At 38.3% G+C, this 18,556-nt stretch overlaps 1 protein-coding gene across 2 annotated transcripts; it reads right to left on the bottom strand.

Moving 5' to 3' along the window:
- Positions 1-13,484: 13,484 nt before the first annotated feature.
- On the bottom strand, positions 13,485-17,969 carry LOC127083663 (boron transporter 4). 2 transcript variants are annotated; one of them, XM_051023994.1, is made up of 14 exons: positions 17,884-17,969; positions 17,557-17,662; positions 17,276-17,358; positions 16,959-17,151; positions 16,623-16,761; positions 16,340-16,505; positions 16,088-16,257; positions 15,832-16,005; positions 15,525-15,620; positions 15,320-15,436; positions 14,787-15,109; positions 14,329-14,608; positions 14,000-14,125; positions 13,485-13,874 (listed from the first exon to the last, which is right to left on the bottom strand). In XM_051023994.1, the coding sequence occupies exons 2-14, from the start codon at positions 17,658-17,660 to the stop codon at positions 13,860-13,862; spliced, it is 1,986 nt and encodes a 661-aa protein (XP_050879951.1). In that variant the 5' UTR covers positions 17,661-17,662; positions 17,884-17,969; the 3' UTR covers positions 13,485-13,859. The 2 variants fall into 2 exon arrangements, with proteins under 2 accessions (XP_050879951.1, XP_050879950.1); XM_051023993.1 differs by lacking the exon at positions 17,884-17,969 and having other exon boundaries at positions 17,557-17,672.
- Positions 17,970-18,556: the final 587 nt, after the last annotated feature.

Here is an 18,556-nt window from a genome sequence, read left to right as displayed (position 1 = left end):
GCAGGATGCCTGCTCTAATACCAATTGAAATTCTGGTATCAGATATGAGATGTCGAAGGTAATGTCACGACACTAGTATCTGAGTAATGCAAACAGGATAAAGATAAAGAATAGTAATGCAATAGACACAAGCAATTGTTAACCCAGTTCGGTCCAACTCACCTACATCTGGGGGCTACCAAGCCAGGAAGGAAATCCACTAAAATAGAATCAGTTCAAAGACTTCCCGTACACTTCAAAAAGTTACAGTCTTTCTCACCTAATCTCTACCCGTGCAATTTCTACCTAAGCACTCTTAGATATGAGAACCCACTCACTTCCCTACAATCACACCTGTGATCTTAAACAACAATCCCTTAAGAAAAGGAAACACTTTTCAATAACACACTCTTGATTTTACTTCACAGTTTCAATCAAGAAGACACACACTTGATCTTGCTTCACAACTTTGATCAAGTAGACACACACTTGATCTTGCTTTACAGCTTTGATCAAGTAGACACACACTCTTGCTTAACAACTTTAGAGTGACAAATTACAACCACAAATCAGTCGAATTCAATCATCAAAAGATGACTTGAATGGCTTACAAGTCTTACGACTAAACAAGACACAAACCCTAGCTCTCTCTCTATATTTCGCTCAGTATTGGTTGTGTTGTTAAATAGGTTTTCCAAGTCCCTTTTTATAGAAGCTTTCAGCTGGGGTTGGACATCTTGAAAACCCTAAATCTATTTTCCAATTAAATCTTTTCATAACAGCTAGTTAGATCTCCTTGGAAAATAAGTAAATCAGGTTGTAATCCATGATTGAATGCGCTTGCAAATCAGATCTTCAACCATACATAGATTGCCATTAATTGCGCAATCACAAAACACCAGACATTCACACTGAATGTTCTGTGTACAGAATGTCATGACATCGAGTCTGACATCCTGGAACAATCTTGCATAATTCCATCATTCCTTTTATAATTTCCAGTAGGTACAAACACATGAGATGTCATGACATCGTGTATGACATCCTGATACAATCCTGCATAACTATGTTTTCCATTTCAACTCTAGCAGGTACACATTATCAGAAGCCATGACATTGTGTATGACATTCTGAAACAATCCTGCATGATCATGTTCTTGAACTCCAGCAGGTACACAAGATATCTTTTGTTAAGTTATCACACATAACATCTTGTGAACACTCTTTATTTTACCAAAATTGCTGCCAATACTTAGAACCAATAACGCTCCCGCCAACGAACTCACCCTTTTGACACAAGAGACTCAAGTTCGACCCTGGCTGAATTGCCATTTTCTTTCGCCTCAGGTTTTTATTCTCAACCGTCATTTCCCCTGTTGCAGGCTGCTCTTGAGAAATCCTCTGATGATGATGAGCGCCCTATTGCTCAAGTTTTGAAAAGACCCAGTTCTTCGGTATGCACCTACATGAAGCAGTCTCACATATCCTTGTGATTTTTCTAAGGAAAACACTACGTGGTATCTAACTTCTTATTTATGTGCAGGGTCAACCATGTTCGACAGACCCAACTGTCTCCTCTCACTCCAAAAAATCCAAAAAACACAAGCGTTCTGCCGCCACAGGATCTGAGGTATTTATTGTCGGCTTGTCTGATCTTCTGACTAGAATATCTGCTTATAACCTCTCTTCATGTCTTTATCCGACTTCCCAGCCATCTTCTCAGCACTCCCACAAATCCAAAGGCCATCAGGGCCACAAAAGGAAGAAGCACGATTCTCCCTCTAGGAGTGGTGAAACCAAGAAAAAGAGACACCATAAAGTGCTCACTCCAGAGGCTCTTGCTTTAGATGGCGACACTATTGTGGTCGAAACTTCCATTCTTAACAAAGCCCCTGATCCAGTTGTGGGGGCTTCGATGTCGACTAGCACCCCCGCTGCTGCTGTCTTGGGGGAAGAAAATCCATATGTCGTTTCCCCTGTGTCGACACATGTAATCACTTGTTTTACTGTCTTTTCCCTTGGATTATTGGCCTTCTCTTACAAACATCTTTTTCCTTACAACAAGCCGATGCTTCTGCTGAGCCATCTCACCCTGTCGCCGACTATACTCCTTCGTCGCCGGCTTCTTCTCCAACTCACCCCCTACAATCTGTCGACACTACTGGTGAGTTCATTGGCTTCCCTATCCAGATTAGTGATAGTGACTCTGACTCAGTCACTAGTCTTGCAACGTACACGGATTCCAGTTCGACTAGTTCTGACTCTAGTCTTTCTTCAGCTTCCTTGCCTTTGAAGGATTCAAAAGGACCAGTGGATGTCGATACCACTAAAAACCCACCTTCTTAAACTACTCATATGTCAGCTGATTCTCCTTCACCTTTCCAGGGGCTGGAGATAAAGCCTTCTGCCCTAGATCGCGTGATGCTTCTTCTGACTCTGAGCAGCTTCATCACTCTGGAAAAATGGGTTTTGAGGCGACGAAGACCAAGGCTTTAATGGACAAGGTTCGCTTTCACGCCTTGAGTCCGGACCTCCCTTTTGTGCTAATGCATGAACCTGCTGTCGGCCCAGAGATCTTGCACGTGGTTGCCCAACTTAAAGATCTTCAGCTTTCAGAATATGCTAAGCGTGCAACGACCGCTTTAGAACAACTTCTGGTTCCCATGCTGCGCCATCTCGACAGCGTTAGGGAAAATGAACGCCAGATTGTATCTACTAAGGCCTTTGTGAAGCAAAAGTGGGAATTGGTGATGAATGCCGACGCAGAGGTCACCAAATTGTTGGGGACTATTGAGGAGAAGAAAAAAGAGTTGGCCTCCAAACACACAAGGGCTGCTGAGATACGCCAGCAAATTGATGCCATTCGGCGTCAAATTGCTGCTTTGGACAATGAGTTGGAGTCAATCACTAAGGAGGAGCCGCGCTTTATCGACGAAGTTATGAAACCTGCCCAAGCCACTGTGGAGCAGACCACCGGCGATGCCTTAGCGGTAGCTGAAGAGCTTTCCACTATTGAGAAGAAGCTTAAACAACTTAAAGTCCAGGCCGACACCTTGGAACCTACGTCTCTCCACTACAACTTTGAGCTTCAATCCTTTCGCTATAGATTCGGCCAACTCTGACCGACTTTATTTTAATGTAACACTTTGAACAATGGCTTTTTGCCAATTTTTATGTTATTATTTTACTTTAGCAATGTGTATATTTATTTTCTGTGTCTTTTATAGCTGGTTTCAAACATAGTTTTCTCCAACCTAGTTTATTCGACAGTCATTTAGTCTGTCAAAATCTTGACCTCTTGAAGGAGAGGCCTATACTTCTTCAATTATTTTCCATTTACACTCAAGATCCGCCTATCTGGTGCCAACTCTTCGACCTCGTAGGCGTTATTTGAGAAAACCTGCAAAACCTTAAACGGTCCTTCCCAATTAGGGGACCATTTACCCAAAACTCTATCATTTCTATCCATAGGCAAGATCACTCCCCAAACTAGATCATCGACAGTGAACATTTTTCCTTTCACCTTTTTATCGTAGGCTCTGGCAACTTTCTCTTTCTGCCTTTGTAGTGAATCTAAGGCTAACATTCTCTCCTCTTCTAAATCGACCAGTTCGTCTGTCATCATGCTCCAATAATCTTCAGAAGGTATTTCATATTGCCATTGGGTTCTGACTGCCTGAACCTGAATCTCTACTGGTAACACTGCATCGTGCCCATATACTAGTCGAAATGGACTTGTTCCAGTTGCTTCTTTTGGTGACGTTCGACATGCCCACAAAGCTTGATCTAGCGTCTTATGCCAATTTCTTGGCTTCTTACCTATATGTTTCTTTATTAGGCTGATAACAACCTTATTGGCCGCTTCGACTTGGCCATTCGCCTGTGCGTAATAGGGGGTAGAAGTCAGTAATTTGATTCTCATTTCTTTCGCAAAATCTTGCACTTTTCGCCCAGTAAAAACTGACCCCTGGTCGGTTGTGATTGTTTCTGGGATGCCAAATCTGCAGATGATATGACTTTGGACAAAATCTATCATAGCCTCTTGGTCTACCTTTGTTAATGCTACGACTTCGACCCATTTTGCGAAATAGTCGATACCGACCAAAACATACCTTTGTTGTTTCGACATGGCTGGTTTTATTTCTCCGATAACATCCAGTGCCCAGCCTCGAAAAGGCCAGGGCTTCACATTGTATGCAACTTGCTTGCGGGCACATGATGTATGCCCCCATGCAATTGGCATTCCTGACAGCTTTTAGCAAATTCAATGCAATCTTTCAACATTGAAGGCCAATAAACTCCTGAGCGCATCAAGAGCCATTTCATCTTCAAACCCGCTTGATACGCCCCACACACTCCACTAAGTACACTAGACACAGCCACATATGCCTCGCTTTCTCCTAGGCATTTTAGTAAAACTCCTTCAACTGTCTTTTTGAATAGTTCATCATTCACCAAGATGTAGCTAAGGGCCCTATATTTTACCTTTCGATCTGTCAACCCTATAGGATTACGTAAATAGTCGACTAGCGGTTTACGCCAATCACTTTCTCCCTCGTCGTCAACGGTCAAAATTTCAAAATGATATTTATCTACAACTCCCAACTTTATAATTGACAAATTTGATGGTGATAACAATGTCGCTCGTACTTTCTCTCTTACTTGGACCTCTTCATCCTGGTCTTTCGATGCTTTGTACCCTGAAGCCTCTTGCGCCAAATCATTTTCTATTTGGTTCTCTTTCCATGGTATATGCTGGAGGTTGACTTGCTCAAACCTCTTGAGTAATCTGATGGTAATCACAAAATACATGATTAAATTTTCTATAACACACCTGTATTCTTTTGATACCTGCTTAATCACTAACTCAGAGTCTCCCATAATTTCGACATTCCTTGCCCTCAATTCTAGCAGTAGTTCAAGTCCTGTAATCAACGACTCATATTCTGCTTCATTATTTGTGCATACCCCTTCAATTCTGTATTTGAACTCTGCTGGAATTCCATCTGGAGAAATTATGACTCCTTATATCCCAGATCCATGCTTATGCCTTGAACCGTCGAGGTATAATCTCCATGGCACTATGTCTATGTAATTTTGGGCCATTTCGACCATTGAATGGTCGACAAGGAAATCTTCCACCACTTGCCTTTTCATTGCTTTCAAGGGCACGTATGTCAGAGAGTACTCAGTTAACGCCAAAGCCCATTTACTAATTTGACTATGCAAAATTGGTTTAGATAACATGTGCTTAATAATATCAAAGTGAGAAGATACGTACACATCAACATGCTTAATATATTGCTTTAGTTTCATACAAGAGAAATACAGGCATAAACATAGTTTTTCTATATCATTATACCTAGTTTCAGGATCATTAAGTATTCGACTAAGGTAATACACAGGTCTTTCGACACATTTTCCATCCTCTTGGACTAACATACTTCCTATAGTCGATTCTGAGGCTGCAATATACAACCTCATTGGCCTATTCCTAACATGAGTGGCCAGTACTGGAGGCTTAGTCAAATACTCTTTGATTTTGTCAAAAGCCTCTTGATGCTCTTCTTGCCACTTAAAATCCTCATTCTTCAGTCGAAGTAGTGGTGAAAAGGCTTTTGTTTTGCCACTTAAATTTGATATAAATCTTCTAAGAAAATTTATTTTGCCCAACAAAGACTGTAGTTCCTTTTTGGTCGACGGAGGCTTGACGTCCATAATGGCTTTTGTTTTGCTTTGGTTTACTTCAATACCTTTTTTATGCACCACAAAGCCAAGGAAATCACCTGCCTGCACAAAAAAAGCACACTTAAATGGATTCATTTTTAATCCACATTTCCTCATCCTTAAAAAGGCCTTTCGGAGATGTTCGACGTGAGTATGTCGACCATTTGATTTTATCACAATATCATCAATGTATACTTGCATGAAATCTTCAATAAAATCATGGAACATTGAGTTCATTACCCTCTGATATGTTGCTCTGACATTTTTCAAGCCGAATGACATGACAACCCACTCATATGTTCCCAAGGCTCCTGGGCATCGAAACGCCATCTTCGGCACATCTTCTTCTGCAATAAAAATTTGGTTATATCCGGCATAACCATCTAACATACTTAAATATTCAAAACCAGCGGCCGAATCGACAAGCATTTCCGCTACGGGCATGGCATACTCATTTTTGGGGGTAGCAACATTTAGATCTCTAAACTCAATACATACTCTTAAAGACCCATTTTTCTTAATTACTGGCACAATATTGGCCAACCATTCGACATACCTTGCAGTTTGTATAAACTTTCTTTTTAGGAGCCTTTCTACTTCCGCTTTTATCTTTGCCATGATTTCTGGTGCGAAACGCCTAGGCGTCTGCTTTACTGGTTTTCTTCCAGTTTTTATTGGCAGCTTTAGTTCGACCAAGTCCCTACTTAAACCAGGCATTTCGTTATAATCCCAAGCAAAATAATCTCTAAATTCTTTAAGTAAGGATATTACCTCAGATTTTAGTTCTTTGTCGATGTTAGCGCTGATGTATGTTGGCCTTTTTTTCGCCATTTTTGCCAAGGTCGACTTCCTCCAAGGGGTCTTTTGGTCGCATTTTCTCTGGTGCCTTTGGGTCTTTTTCAAACCCTAAAGGTTCATCGTCATAAATACAGTCCAAATGCTGCATGTCGACGTTTCCCTTAGCCAAAACTGGCTTATCTGGGAGTTCCGACTCAATAGCCAAATTACCTTCTTTCTTTAACACATAGGCTTCAACAACCATGTTTTCTCAGCCTCTAGAGCCGATTTTATTTTGTTCTTGGCAACGTATGCCGAAATCCTTTTTAGAGCTTCTAGCTCAGTCATCATCAGTGAAATCTCCCCATCCTGTCGGCCGGATACATGTATAGGATGGATCATCCAAACGTTCCACATCCCAAATGAAGCCATGAGTCTCGTGTAGAGTTAGAGAAACAAAAGCTTCACTCAGATTAGCATACACATCCTCGGCTGGAAAACAAGGAGAAATGTTGGTCAGCTTTCTCTCGAATTCCTTCTTGCCGACATTATTTACGTCAACCATGAAGTATCCTTAGTCGGCTTCAATATTTTCGACCAATCCATCTTCTCTCCAAATCACCAATCTTTGATGTGCTGAAGATGGTACGACTCCGACACCATGGAGCCATTCTATACCAAATAACAAGTTGTAACCTGGCTTAGCATCTATCACCATAAACAGTGTCGGTCTAGTTATTGAACCAACCGTGATATTCACCATAATCACACCCATGGTGCTTTTCGTTTTTCCCCCAGAGTCAGACAAGACCACGTTGTTGGATCTGATGTCAGTATCATACTTGCCAATCTTCCTCAGAATATGGTGTGGCATGATGTTGACAGTGGCGCCACAATCGACCAAGACTTTGTTGATAGTTACGCCTTCCACTTTGGCCCTAATCGACAACAGTTTCAAATGATTTTTCATAGTCATCGTGGGCCTTTCGAAAACTTCTTCTTGGTTTTCAGCAGAACCATCGTTTAACACAAAATAGCATCTTGGCTGGTGTAAAGCCATTTCTTCAGCGTCAGCATCGTCTACCGACTCCTCCACTTCAGTCACACAATTATATTCTTGTGGTAGAATTGACACCACGTTGACCAAGATGTCAAGACTTGCTTCAGATTCTGAATTGAAGTCATCAGTAACTTCATCAGAACATTTCTCAGTTGGTCGACGGACATACTCTCTGATCCGTTCTTTTGCTGCTGTGTCGACCTTCACATTAACCTTCTTTCTAGCATTCACCCCACTGGCCATGCCTCTTCCAGCTATTCCTCTAGCAGCCTCTCTCTCGGCCTGCTTATGCCTCTGAAAGCGTCTCCATTGAGTCCTCGACATGGGATTCTTCCCCAAATAATTTTCAGAGACATGAGTCCTTTTTTCAAACTTGAACTCACGCCTGTAATTAATTGCTAGACCTCCTCTAGCAGCAGCAGCCCCTTGTGGGGTTTCTTGTTTTTCCTGAGGCTTGACCCAAGTGCCTCTTGGGATACTTTCCGACGGTACGAAGCTCCTAGGCCTCGCTTGAGCATTTTCCACAGCCTTTTTTGAGCCTCTTTCATTCTGGCGCTCTATGTTCGGCCCGTTTCTTTTGCTCTTGCCCAACTGTAGCTTCTGGAAATTTTCCGCGGCTATTTTCTCGGTGACAGCACCACATCTAGGGCATAGGCAAACTTATGAACCCTTATTCTTGCAGCGATACAGGAAATCTACCAAGTCTTCATCAGCCCTTGGGTAAACTTCAGCTATGTCGATATCCGGGCTTTCACCAGTTTGCTCAAGCATGTCGGCCTCATCGTATACGGTGATCTCGACTAGATCCACGAATAGAGCTTCCTCCTGGTGGAGAGGGTCAGCGTCGATCTTCATTCTGAGGCCAGCAAATTTCAGCCTGCCTTCTTGAATCGCTTTCTGAACCAGATCCCTGAAAAGGTAACAATTAGAGGTATTATGACCAAGATAGTTATGATACTTACAAAATCCTCTTTTTTGTCTTTGTTCTAATGGTGGTATTTTAGTACCAGGTGGCACCACCATTTGACCATCTTTGACCAACAGATCAAAAATTTCCTCACACTTTGTCACATCAAAAGTATAAGTTTTCGAAGGGAATTTTGGATTGTTTTCGACAGGATTCTTTCCTTGCACAAGAAGTAGTGATCGACACCCATAGGCAGACCCTGGCTTTAACTCAACCACGTCAACTTCTAATTCGGTCGATGAGGCATAATCAGCCTCATATATTGGGTCTATCGCGTCATAGTCGACAAACGCTACTTTTTCTTTCTTAGCCTTATTGTGTCTAACCTTTTCTAACCTTAGCCGTTCGAGATATCGGACTCTATCAGCCAATTGTGACATACTTTTCACAAAAGTTGGGTCTATTTTCTTCCTAATGGAATAATCTAACCCCTTTGCAGCCATCTGAACAAGTTCATGTTCTGGCACTTGCGTAAAGCACCTGGCCTTTAATGATCTAAATCGATTCAGATAATCGTCGATGCTCTCAGCAAACCTTCTCTTGATACTAGACAATTCTGCCAAACTAATTTTGTTGTCCTTCGTAAAACTGTTCATGGAACTTCTTTTCTAATTTAGCCCACGAATCGATTGAACTTGGGGCCAAAGAAGTGAACCATGTGAAGGCAGCCTTAGTCAGAGAGGAGGGAAAGTTTTTTACTCTCAAACACTCATTATGAGCTAAATCTCCTGACTCTGTTAGATATCTGGCAACATGCTCTATTGTCGATTCACCAGATTCTCTCCCAAACTTAGTGTACTTAGGCACTTTCATGCCCCTAGGTGCCTCGGCTTGGAGAATAAATTCAGCCAACGGGGAGGCGTACAGTGGCCTTTGCAATGTGGCACCCATACCATTTCTAGCCATAATCCTTTCGACAATAGTTGTCAAATTATTTTCTACTGCTAAGTCTTCTTGTCGATGTTGATCGACAATTTGATCAACATCTTGGTGTCGGTTAACCAATACCATCTGGTTACGTCCTGCGACTCCTGATTCAACGCCTTGATTTTGTTAGGGTCTAAGGATTTGTCCCTCGTGGACTGTCTCATCTTCTGCTGCCCCTATCTCCATCTGGACAGGAACGGTTTGCCTAGCCACTTGTGCCATCTGTCGAGCCGGTGCCCCCAGAAAATTACACAAGCGCGTCAATTGATTCGCCACCTGCCTATTCGTTTCAGCAGATTCCTGTATCACTGGATTGAAAACTGTACCCATTTAATTGGTTAACATATAAACCAACTCATGGTTACTATCATCCATTTGCTGCCTCAACACCGCTATTGAAGTGTTCGACAGCGGCATGGTTATGTTCTGAGTATTATTCCTAACATTTCCCCCCTTGCGCTGATCCTTGCAAGGAGGGATTCGTGTTTGGAGCGTTGTCTGAAAACAATGTTGCACTTGATGTCGACTGATATCCTGACATTAAGGAATACGACATTCCATAAAGAGGATTTGTGGTGCCAAAGCAAGGCACATAAGGTCTCAATGTCGTTATCGTCGATCCTGAACCCCCAGGTGGAGGTAGAGGAATTGATGTTCCAACCGGACCCGTAGTCGACATCGTTGGGGTTGCACTTGTCATCGGCGGCAAAGTAGCAACCTGTGAAATTACTGTTTCCGTAGCGGATAAAGTCCCTTGTGGCACTTCATCTGTATTGGAATTTGACATTTTCAAAGTTTCCCGTGGCTTACTATATAGTTTGCCACTTCTAAGTTTCATGCAATTTCACAACTGCACTAGCACTGTCCCATTGGGCGTGCCATTTTGTTTACTGTGGAAATTGGTAAACAACCACTGGTCCTCCTTAGGGCTTGAAACTTAAGGGTTACTTGCAGGATCGACCAATTGGTCCTAGGACATGTGCTAGTACAAGTGTGGCTTATTCAATTCGACGGAACAACTTTGTGAGGAACGGCTCCTGACAAAGTATTGAACAAGCACAAGTTTTTTCCACACGAAAGGTTTAAACGATGTTATAGCCTATAGGTGACTCGTGACCGACAACACTACAACATTCAAAAGACGTACACGACGAACACACTTTTGGTGAACTCTATTATCGTAATAGAATCAGTGTCGACAGCGTAGACGACAACGTAAAGTGATAACTCAAAAGTAAATGAAATTAAAATAAAATGTTCAATGGGAACAATTGAAAAGTAAGGAAGTTGCATTGAAATAAATATGGTGGTTCATGTACATAGCACTCTTAAAAACTCTTGCTTCCTCGCGCTGAGAATGAGAAGTTTCTTACAAGTGATTTTTTAGTACAAACTGAACACCCCTCGCCCCTCGTGGGATATCCTATTTATACTAAACTAAAGAAACTGCCTACAGGCCAAAACTCCTAGAAACTAGCAGACGTCGTGCCACACGATCTGCAAACTGCTCTATCCGCGTTCTACAAACTGCTCCATATTCTGGCGCTTTATTCTTCTTGTAACTGCTAGTCATTTTCCAATTTCAAATTTCTCCCGCCTAGGTATTTAGGGCGACGCTGTCTTCTATGTGTTTGGCATCATCCAAAATTCCTTAAGTCCCAAGTTTCATTTCAGTCGACGGAATGTCCTTTCGACCAAACGTGCTTCCTCTGTCGGCTTCATCCCTTGATAACTTACGTTTTTCTCAACTCTTGCTTATCTCAGGCACATCTCCACCCTTTGGTGGGGTATAAACCCTAAATTCATAAGACCCTTTCATTAATTACGCCTTCAACATGCCTTAGAGATTTATCGTGGCAACACATTGCAAGGGCAAAAAAATCTTATAGTAAAATATTAGGGTAAAATATGTTTAACGAGTATTTTTATAGTAAAATATGATAATTAAACATATCGGTTTTATTATAAAATCGAGATTTTCATCTCTCCTTTTAACTATCACATCAGTGATGAAGAAAACCGAGATGAATAATTCTTTTTTTTTTGAAATTATATTGTTTACACAGAATATTAAAATAAATTATTTACAGCAAATCTTTGCTCTTATAACTGAATATCTTTGTTGATATCTTTGCTCTTATGTTCTAACCCTTTGGTTAAATAGAAAATGGAAGAGTTATAATTTTTTGTTACACTTATAAACAAATTAAATTATAAACTGGGTTAGCTGGGAATCAAGGCTTCTATTGAGTTGTTTTTTCATCTCGGTGTTATGAAAGATCGAGGGAATGCATAGTTTTTTTAAAAATAATAAAATAGTGTGTCTTGACTTTATACCTCAGTTTTCTATTGTTCGAGGTAAAAGTTTCATCATAAAAAATGTTATTTGTTGTAATGTATGGTGATGGATCGGGTGCGAGTAGCTAATTCTTATTAAGGGGAATTAGTGAAGCAATAATTATGGTGACAGTAGTGATTTTGTGTGCTCCGGTTCCAAGAGGGAATCGATCCTATGGTAGGGATCATGGAGTGAAATGGACCTGAGTGTTCATAATTTGGTACCACATGCATGTTGAGTACATTTGCATTTGGTGATTATTTTTGGTGTTATGACGTGTGGATGAGAATACTTGATATGTTGATGTTGTTGCAATTAATGTGTGATGTTGTTAGTTAATTTACTTCCAATTATTTTTCACCGCTAATTTTATTGAAGTGTATTCTCACCCCTTCTATTTGAATATCGCCTTTACATGAGCATCATGCAGATACGCAGGAGTAGCATTGCTGAAGTAAATAGAAGATAGCTCTTGGAATTACTTATTTAGTTTGTCGCTTTTACTAGTGGTACCTTGCTCTGATCATGTAACATCGGATTGGGTTAAACACTTGTTTTATTCCTTATGTCTGATTATGTTGAAGTCATAAAACTAATTTTGTTGTTGAACATTCTTAAGATGTTTAGTTGATTGATTACGACTCTCTAATTTTGTTATTAGAATTGAAGTTTTAGACTAAATGTCATTACTTACTTTATCTTACATAATTGTTGATGATAATTCTGATGCGATGATACTTTAAAATGAACGTGAGTGTGCGATGAGAGGTTATGAATATCTTATTATGTGAATATGTGAATCCGATCAGATGAGATGGATGTCATGTAAACACTCCAGGTATGATTCAGAAAAGTACGATGTCGTATAAACATCCTTATTACAAATGCATGTATTGAAATTTACTGTTGAAACTCGTGTTACGAAGCAGGCCATGTGTTTTATGAATGTGTGACACCTTACGTGGTTATATTTTATATTTAAATTATGCGATAAATTATGCGTGGGGTTTAGGGAGTTACAATATCCATACTAAGGTTATGTTCAAATCAAAAGATAGTTAACTGTATTAATAGTATTTGTTTTTCTTTTCTGGAATTGGTCTTGTCATTGTTAGAATAAGTGGGAGCCTGTTGAATTTATGAACCATAAATGTCTATGGGAGTGTTCGAGAAATCACAAGAAAAATGAAAGTGAGTAAATACAAATAAATGCTTTAGAAATAGTCCCAAATAGAAAGTAACATTCACATTAAAAGCCTTTACAAAGAGTTATGTTCATTAACTCAACAAAATGACAAAAGAGGATGAAGTGTCACATGGACAAGCGTGGTGGTCCCAAGCACTATGACACCGGCTCCGAGACCGAGGGTGTAGGCGTAGAGGCACTAGAGGCAGCTTGTAGGTGGTTGTTGCTCTTATTTTTTTTATCTTTGCTTGAGTTTGATTTTTGAATTCGAAAACATGCAACACTTCGTGAAGTGTTGCTGAATGAAAAACATGCATTTATTAGAAAAAAATCCTATAGACGAAACAACACAACTATTGAAAAAGGTGTTGCTCAAAAAAATGTTGTTTCATCAAGGATCGCAACCTTGTGAAACAAGACAATGTGACTTATAAATAAGTTATTTCGAATTCAGGAATTATATCAAAAACATATATCTTTTTCAGAAAATTCCATATTCTCTTTCCTATATTCGAGTTTTCATCCGTCTTATTCAAATTCAAATATAGACTGAATTATCCTGAATATTTCTGTATAAAAATTCTAAAACACTTGAGAGTGCTTGAAATAATATAACAAAAGTATTCCGTACACGATTCCAACCTAAATTCATTCGATCTAAAAACATTATCCAACATTCGGACGCAAACTAGAATACTAACTTTTCACTATTCATTTTCAATGTCACTAACAAATTTTAGAAAACATATATTGCAAAACTTGATCTTCAATGGATATATATTTTTGTTTCTTTACGTGGATACTCCATTAGATGCATGGGATTGGACAGTCATAGTTATTGTGTATATGTATAAAGTCTCATTCATCATCTTTCCTCAACATGTGAGTGTGAATCAATTTAATGAGGATGAACCTGCAAACACTCATCATTAAATGAAAAAAAAAAAGAGAAACACTTATTTGAGAGAAAGAACAAAGGTACTAAATTCCAATTCATCGAAATAAGCAACCATTGCGCAACCATGGCATTGTGGTTACCTGTTGATTTCTTTCCTCGATAAAGCTAGTTGTTTTGACCTTCAACTCCCCTCTGTTAGTGGTTAACTCGTCTAATATTTCAGCACTATCTATGTCTGTTGATTCAACTTTAGGTGATTCAACCTCCTGTTACAAAGTAAAGAACCTCTTTAATATTCTAGATTAATGTGTAAAACATAGTTGGGATGAAAAGCATAATTGAAAAATATTTGATTTGGTTTGCCTGCCGATTACAATCCCACGCATTCATGTTGTCAGCACATTAGTAGTTGTTTTGTCGAGATCAGACAGTGCAGAAAACAAACATCATAAAATTAAGCTTAACATACCTTTAAGGATAAACTGAGACTCAGTTTTGGAGCACCAGGAATTTCTTCATATTCAGCTGCATCTAGTTCTATAAGATGCTTTGGACTGAAGAACTTGGGGAGTATATGTTGTCTCAATACGATCAACAAAAAAAATGGCAAAGGGAACAACATTCCAGCAATTGGAATCCATGTAACTCCAAAACAAATTATGAAATACAAACATTGGATGAGTGTAAACAAGACTATATTTTTGAAAGGTACTGACTCAACAAAGGAAGCATGATCACCTTCCAATAACCTGCAAGGATAGGTTGGCTTTAGAAACCAAATTCAATGCTAATGAACACTTCAAATTGAAGATGTGTCTGTGTCTCTGACATTGCCAATGTCGTGTATGTATTGATACTTCATGAGACATAAGTATAAAAGTTTGACAGTTATGATAAAATGGTGAAATCAAAGTTACTTTCACTTACTTGTACCACCTACTAGGTCTTACAAAAATAAGTAGTATCCTTTCCCAAAATTGATTTCCTGGAAGACTATCGATAGCCATGTACGCAAAGTATCCCCACAAAACTGAAGTTGGTATCATTTTTATGGCAGGAATAGCAAACACTGCTGCTCCTACAAAGAGTGACTGTAAAAGGTTGCTCACTCTTTGCTCCTTTACTCTTACAGGCAAATATGTATCAATGTGTTTCTCAGGATCAAATGTGCTCTTATTGTTCTCTCCTTTATCTTTGCCATTTAGGACAAACTCTTTCAAGTCCTCTAGTTCTTTTACCACTGACTGTTTCTGCAAACAACCGAGTTCAGGAACAATTAGTAATTTAGTTGTTATTTGTCTTGTGTCGGACGTCTGTGTCAGCAGGTTCGAAGCCAGAGTTTTATAAGGATAGCGACAAAACCAAGATATAATATGATGAACTAATAATAACAAAAATATAAACCAATTGTCAACTAGTTTTATTGCCAAAGGTAAGATGATAAAAAGGCTTATGCTTACATTAGGATTATTATCCATTTCTATAAACACTGCTTGCATCTTTCCATATATTTCAGAGTTGCTAGCTTCCTGCCTTATGCTTTCCTTGGCACTTTTAACCATTTTTCTTCGGATCAACTACCATTCAAAGATCAACAAATCACCATATTAGCACAAATTTCAATCTTGGTACTTACTCTACAAATTCCAATACTCATTCACTCACCTGTTTCTTGAGAACAGACAGACTCTTCGTATGCATAGGGGATTGAGGCAGAACTCCATTTGAAGGAGGCAAGCCAATTAGTCCACAAAGCAAAGTCTGAAATTTTGATTCAAAGAAAAGCCTTAGTTCTATTCGGATCGTTAATGTGCGTAGCGATTTTTATTATTATTTAGAATCGAACTCGGTAACCTATGCTTCACAACACTCGCACACCCTGCCTGCACACCAACCACCTACTCTAGACCCCGACGCTAACGAAGTGACAATTAAACAACTCTATACAAGAGAGATAACGATATATATATACCATGAATCCTAGCAACAATATGTCATAGTGATATGCAGAAGGTTTCTTGAGATTGAATTCCTTTTGTTGTGCCAATTGGGATGCAACACTATGGTCAAAGAAGTAAAGCCCTGCTATCATTATGGCAGGAATAAAAGCTTGAAAAATGTGTGTTGGAGAAACCTTGCCCATATCCTGCAGTAGAGATTATCTCATTAACTTCCAAAACTACTAAACCAAGAAATGGTGTAATTGACTTCATGCAAGATGGTTTTACTTTGATTACTGTCCAGTGATGTAACGACGCAGAATCCCAAGCCAAAGGTGCAACGAGTCTTCTTGGAACACCAGAAGGTACTTTACTCGATACTACTGTAAATGATAATGCTGTCCACACCACTACCATGAAAGGAACTCCGTAGTCTGCGATGAAACCTCTTAACATTTCTGCTCAATAAACAAACAGTGTCAGATTGTAAACTCCAACAAACCTGTTCCATATTATTTACTCGTAATTTACTCGACAAACCTGTTCCGTATAACCACGACCTTGCTCTTCTACTTTTTAAAGAAGTATAGAGAAGGCCAAAAGTGAATATAACACCAAGCAATCCATTTGCATACAACCAATGAAATTGGAACTTATCCAATGTTGGATTCCCTTCTTTCGGAACTTGAAACTCAGTTACCATTCCCTAAACATAAAATACAATAATAACTTGCATCACAGTATTTTTCCCATGTGTTATGCCAAATTCAATTTTCACTTGATAGTTGATACCTCAAACAAAACTACTATATCAGAAACTAACCTTGATAGCCTCTTGAAGGAATAAGACTGTAATCAACATGCCAAAAACCTCACCAGCAATCCTTGTAAATCTATTGATGATATTGCCAGCATTGAATATTGCTAAAAGAAACAACAGTAAAGCACTCCATACACAAACCCTGAAATGTTATGAACATCCGTTAGTCAATGCTACAACACTAACTTCTGATCAGTTTGGATTTGGATTGACTTATTTGAACTTATCTACTAGCATAAGCACATACGAGAGCTTGTAAAAACAACCAATGAAAACAATATATGAAAATACTTACATAATTAAGTTGTTTGTTCAAAGAGGAGAATTTTTTTTTCTTACCATCCCACCCAAGCCAAATAGAGTTCTCGTCCCAAGCCCTCGGTATTTTTGGCATAATTGTACAAATATGTGTACATAAGAATAGTGGGTTCTGCAACTCCTAGAACTAGTAGAGGTTGTCCACCAAAAATGGAGTGTATGATTCCACAAATTGCTGTAGAAGCCAATGTTTCTACAACACTCAAACTTCCATCTACATACAAACAAGAAATTGTTCAATCCTATTACCAAAAAATGTGCATAGGTGAGAGAATACTACAGCACAATCAGAGTTATTCTTCGTCACAATAAGACGATGAACCAACCAACCAACCAACCTGTGTCTCTACTGAGCTGCGCGCCGAAAGCAATAACAGGTAGAGCAGAAGCAAAGAAAATATACGTAGTTGGTGCCAATATCCTGTCACATATAATATTATCATATTATATCGATAATTATCACAAATACAAACAAATGTACTCATACACATAGTTCTAAATTGCGGCCTGCAACTGCAATTGCAACCGCATCGACTGCATCCAAATAGTATACCCTAAATTCACAGCGTCATTTTATCAGTAATTTAAAACACAATCACATGCATGTGCAGAAACTAACCCAGTTCCTGAAGTGAAACCAGAAACCCAATCATCTTTATAATGCAACGCTCTTCCTCTAAAATCACTTACAATCCCTCTGAAAGGTGTTCTCATGCTCTCCATCTCTGCATTCATAGAAAGAGTCATCATCACAAAAATTCTAGTATACTAGTTTCACACGTTCAAAAAACATAAACAAAAAATACTACAAAATCAATGTCTTTAACATGCAATTCAATGCAATGATATGAAGAAAGAAACCATAGTTTCTATACCATAAACTCATATAGAACAATGACGCCGTGAAAAAATCAAAAAAGTCAGTTAACAAGTAGGTAGCACGAACCTTGCGGAGATATTGTTGTTGTGGGCGTAGCCAAAGAACGTTACAGCTTATATTTGAAGAGAACTAGGTAATGAATTAATATATTATTTTCAAATTAGATAAATAAAGTTTATTTTATGGACCCATTTGTTTTATAGTTAAAATAAATTAGATTTTAATATTTGTAAAAATAATTTATATAATTTTTTTTAAAATTTTATTTTATAAATTAAAAAACTAATTTTAAAATCTAGTAACACAAAAATATATATTATTAAAATTTAAATTATAATCAAAATCATTTTTTTTAAAATTATTCAAAATTACTTCAAAATTGAAGTAAAGTATTTAAAATATATATAGGTTTTCTTACCGGATATATATATATATATAAAAGGTTCAATTTATCAAATAATTTTTTTAATTTATACTAAATCATCGACTTTAAATTATATTTAATCGAATGGTTAATGAAATAAAAAATATTAATTATTAAATTATATTTAATTTAAAGATTGTAATTTAAAATAAATTAAAAAAATATATATATATATATATATATATATATATATATATATATATATATATATATATATATATATATATATATATATTAAATTTCTGCCCGTCGTGCACGTTTTATTGAATTGTTAAGAATAAGTTTTTTTTTAAAAAAAAATATATAAAATATGTT

The sequence above is a fragment of the Lathyrus oleraceus genome, chromosome 5, assembly GCF_024323335.1.
Source record: "Lathyrus oleraceus cultivar Zhongwan6 chromosome 5, CAAS_Psat_ZW6_1.0, whole genome shotgun sequence".
In the NCBI taxonomy this organism is placed as follows: Eukaryota; Viridiplantae; Streptophyta; class Magnoliopsida; order Fabales; family Fabaceae; genus Lathyrus; species Lathyrus oleraceus.
Note: the sequence above shows the minus strand (reverse complement) of the source record. Positions and strands in the feature narration are given on the sequence as shown.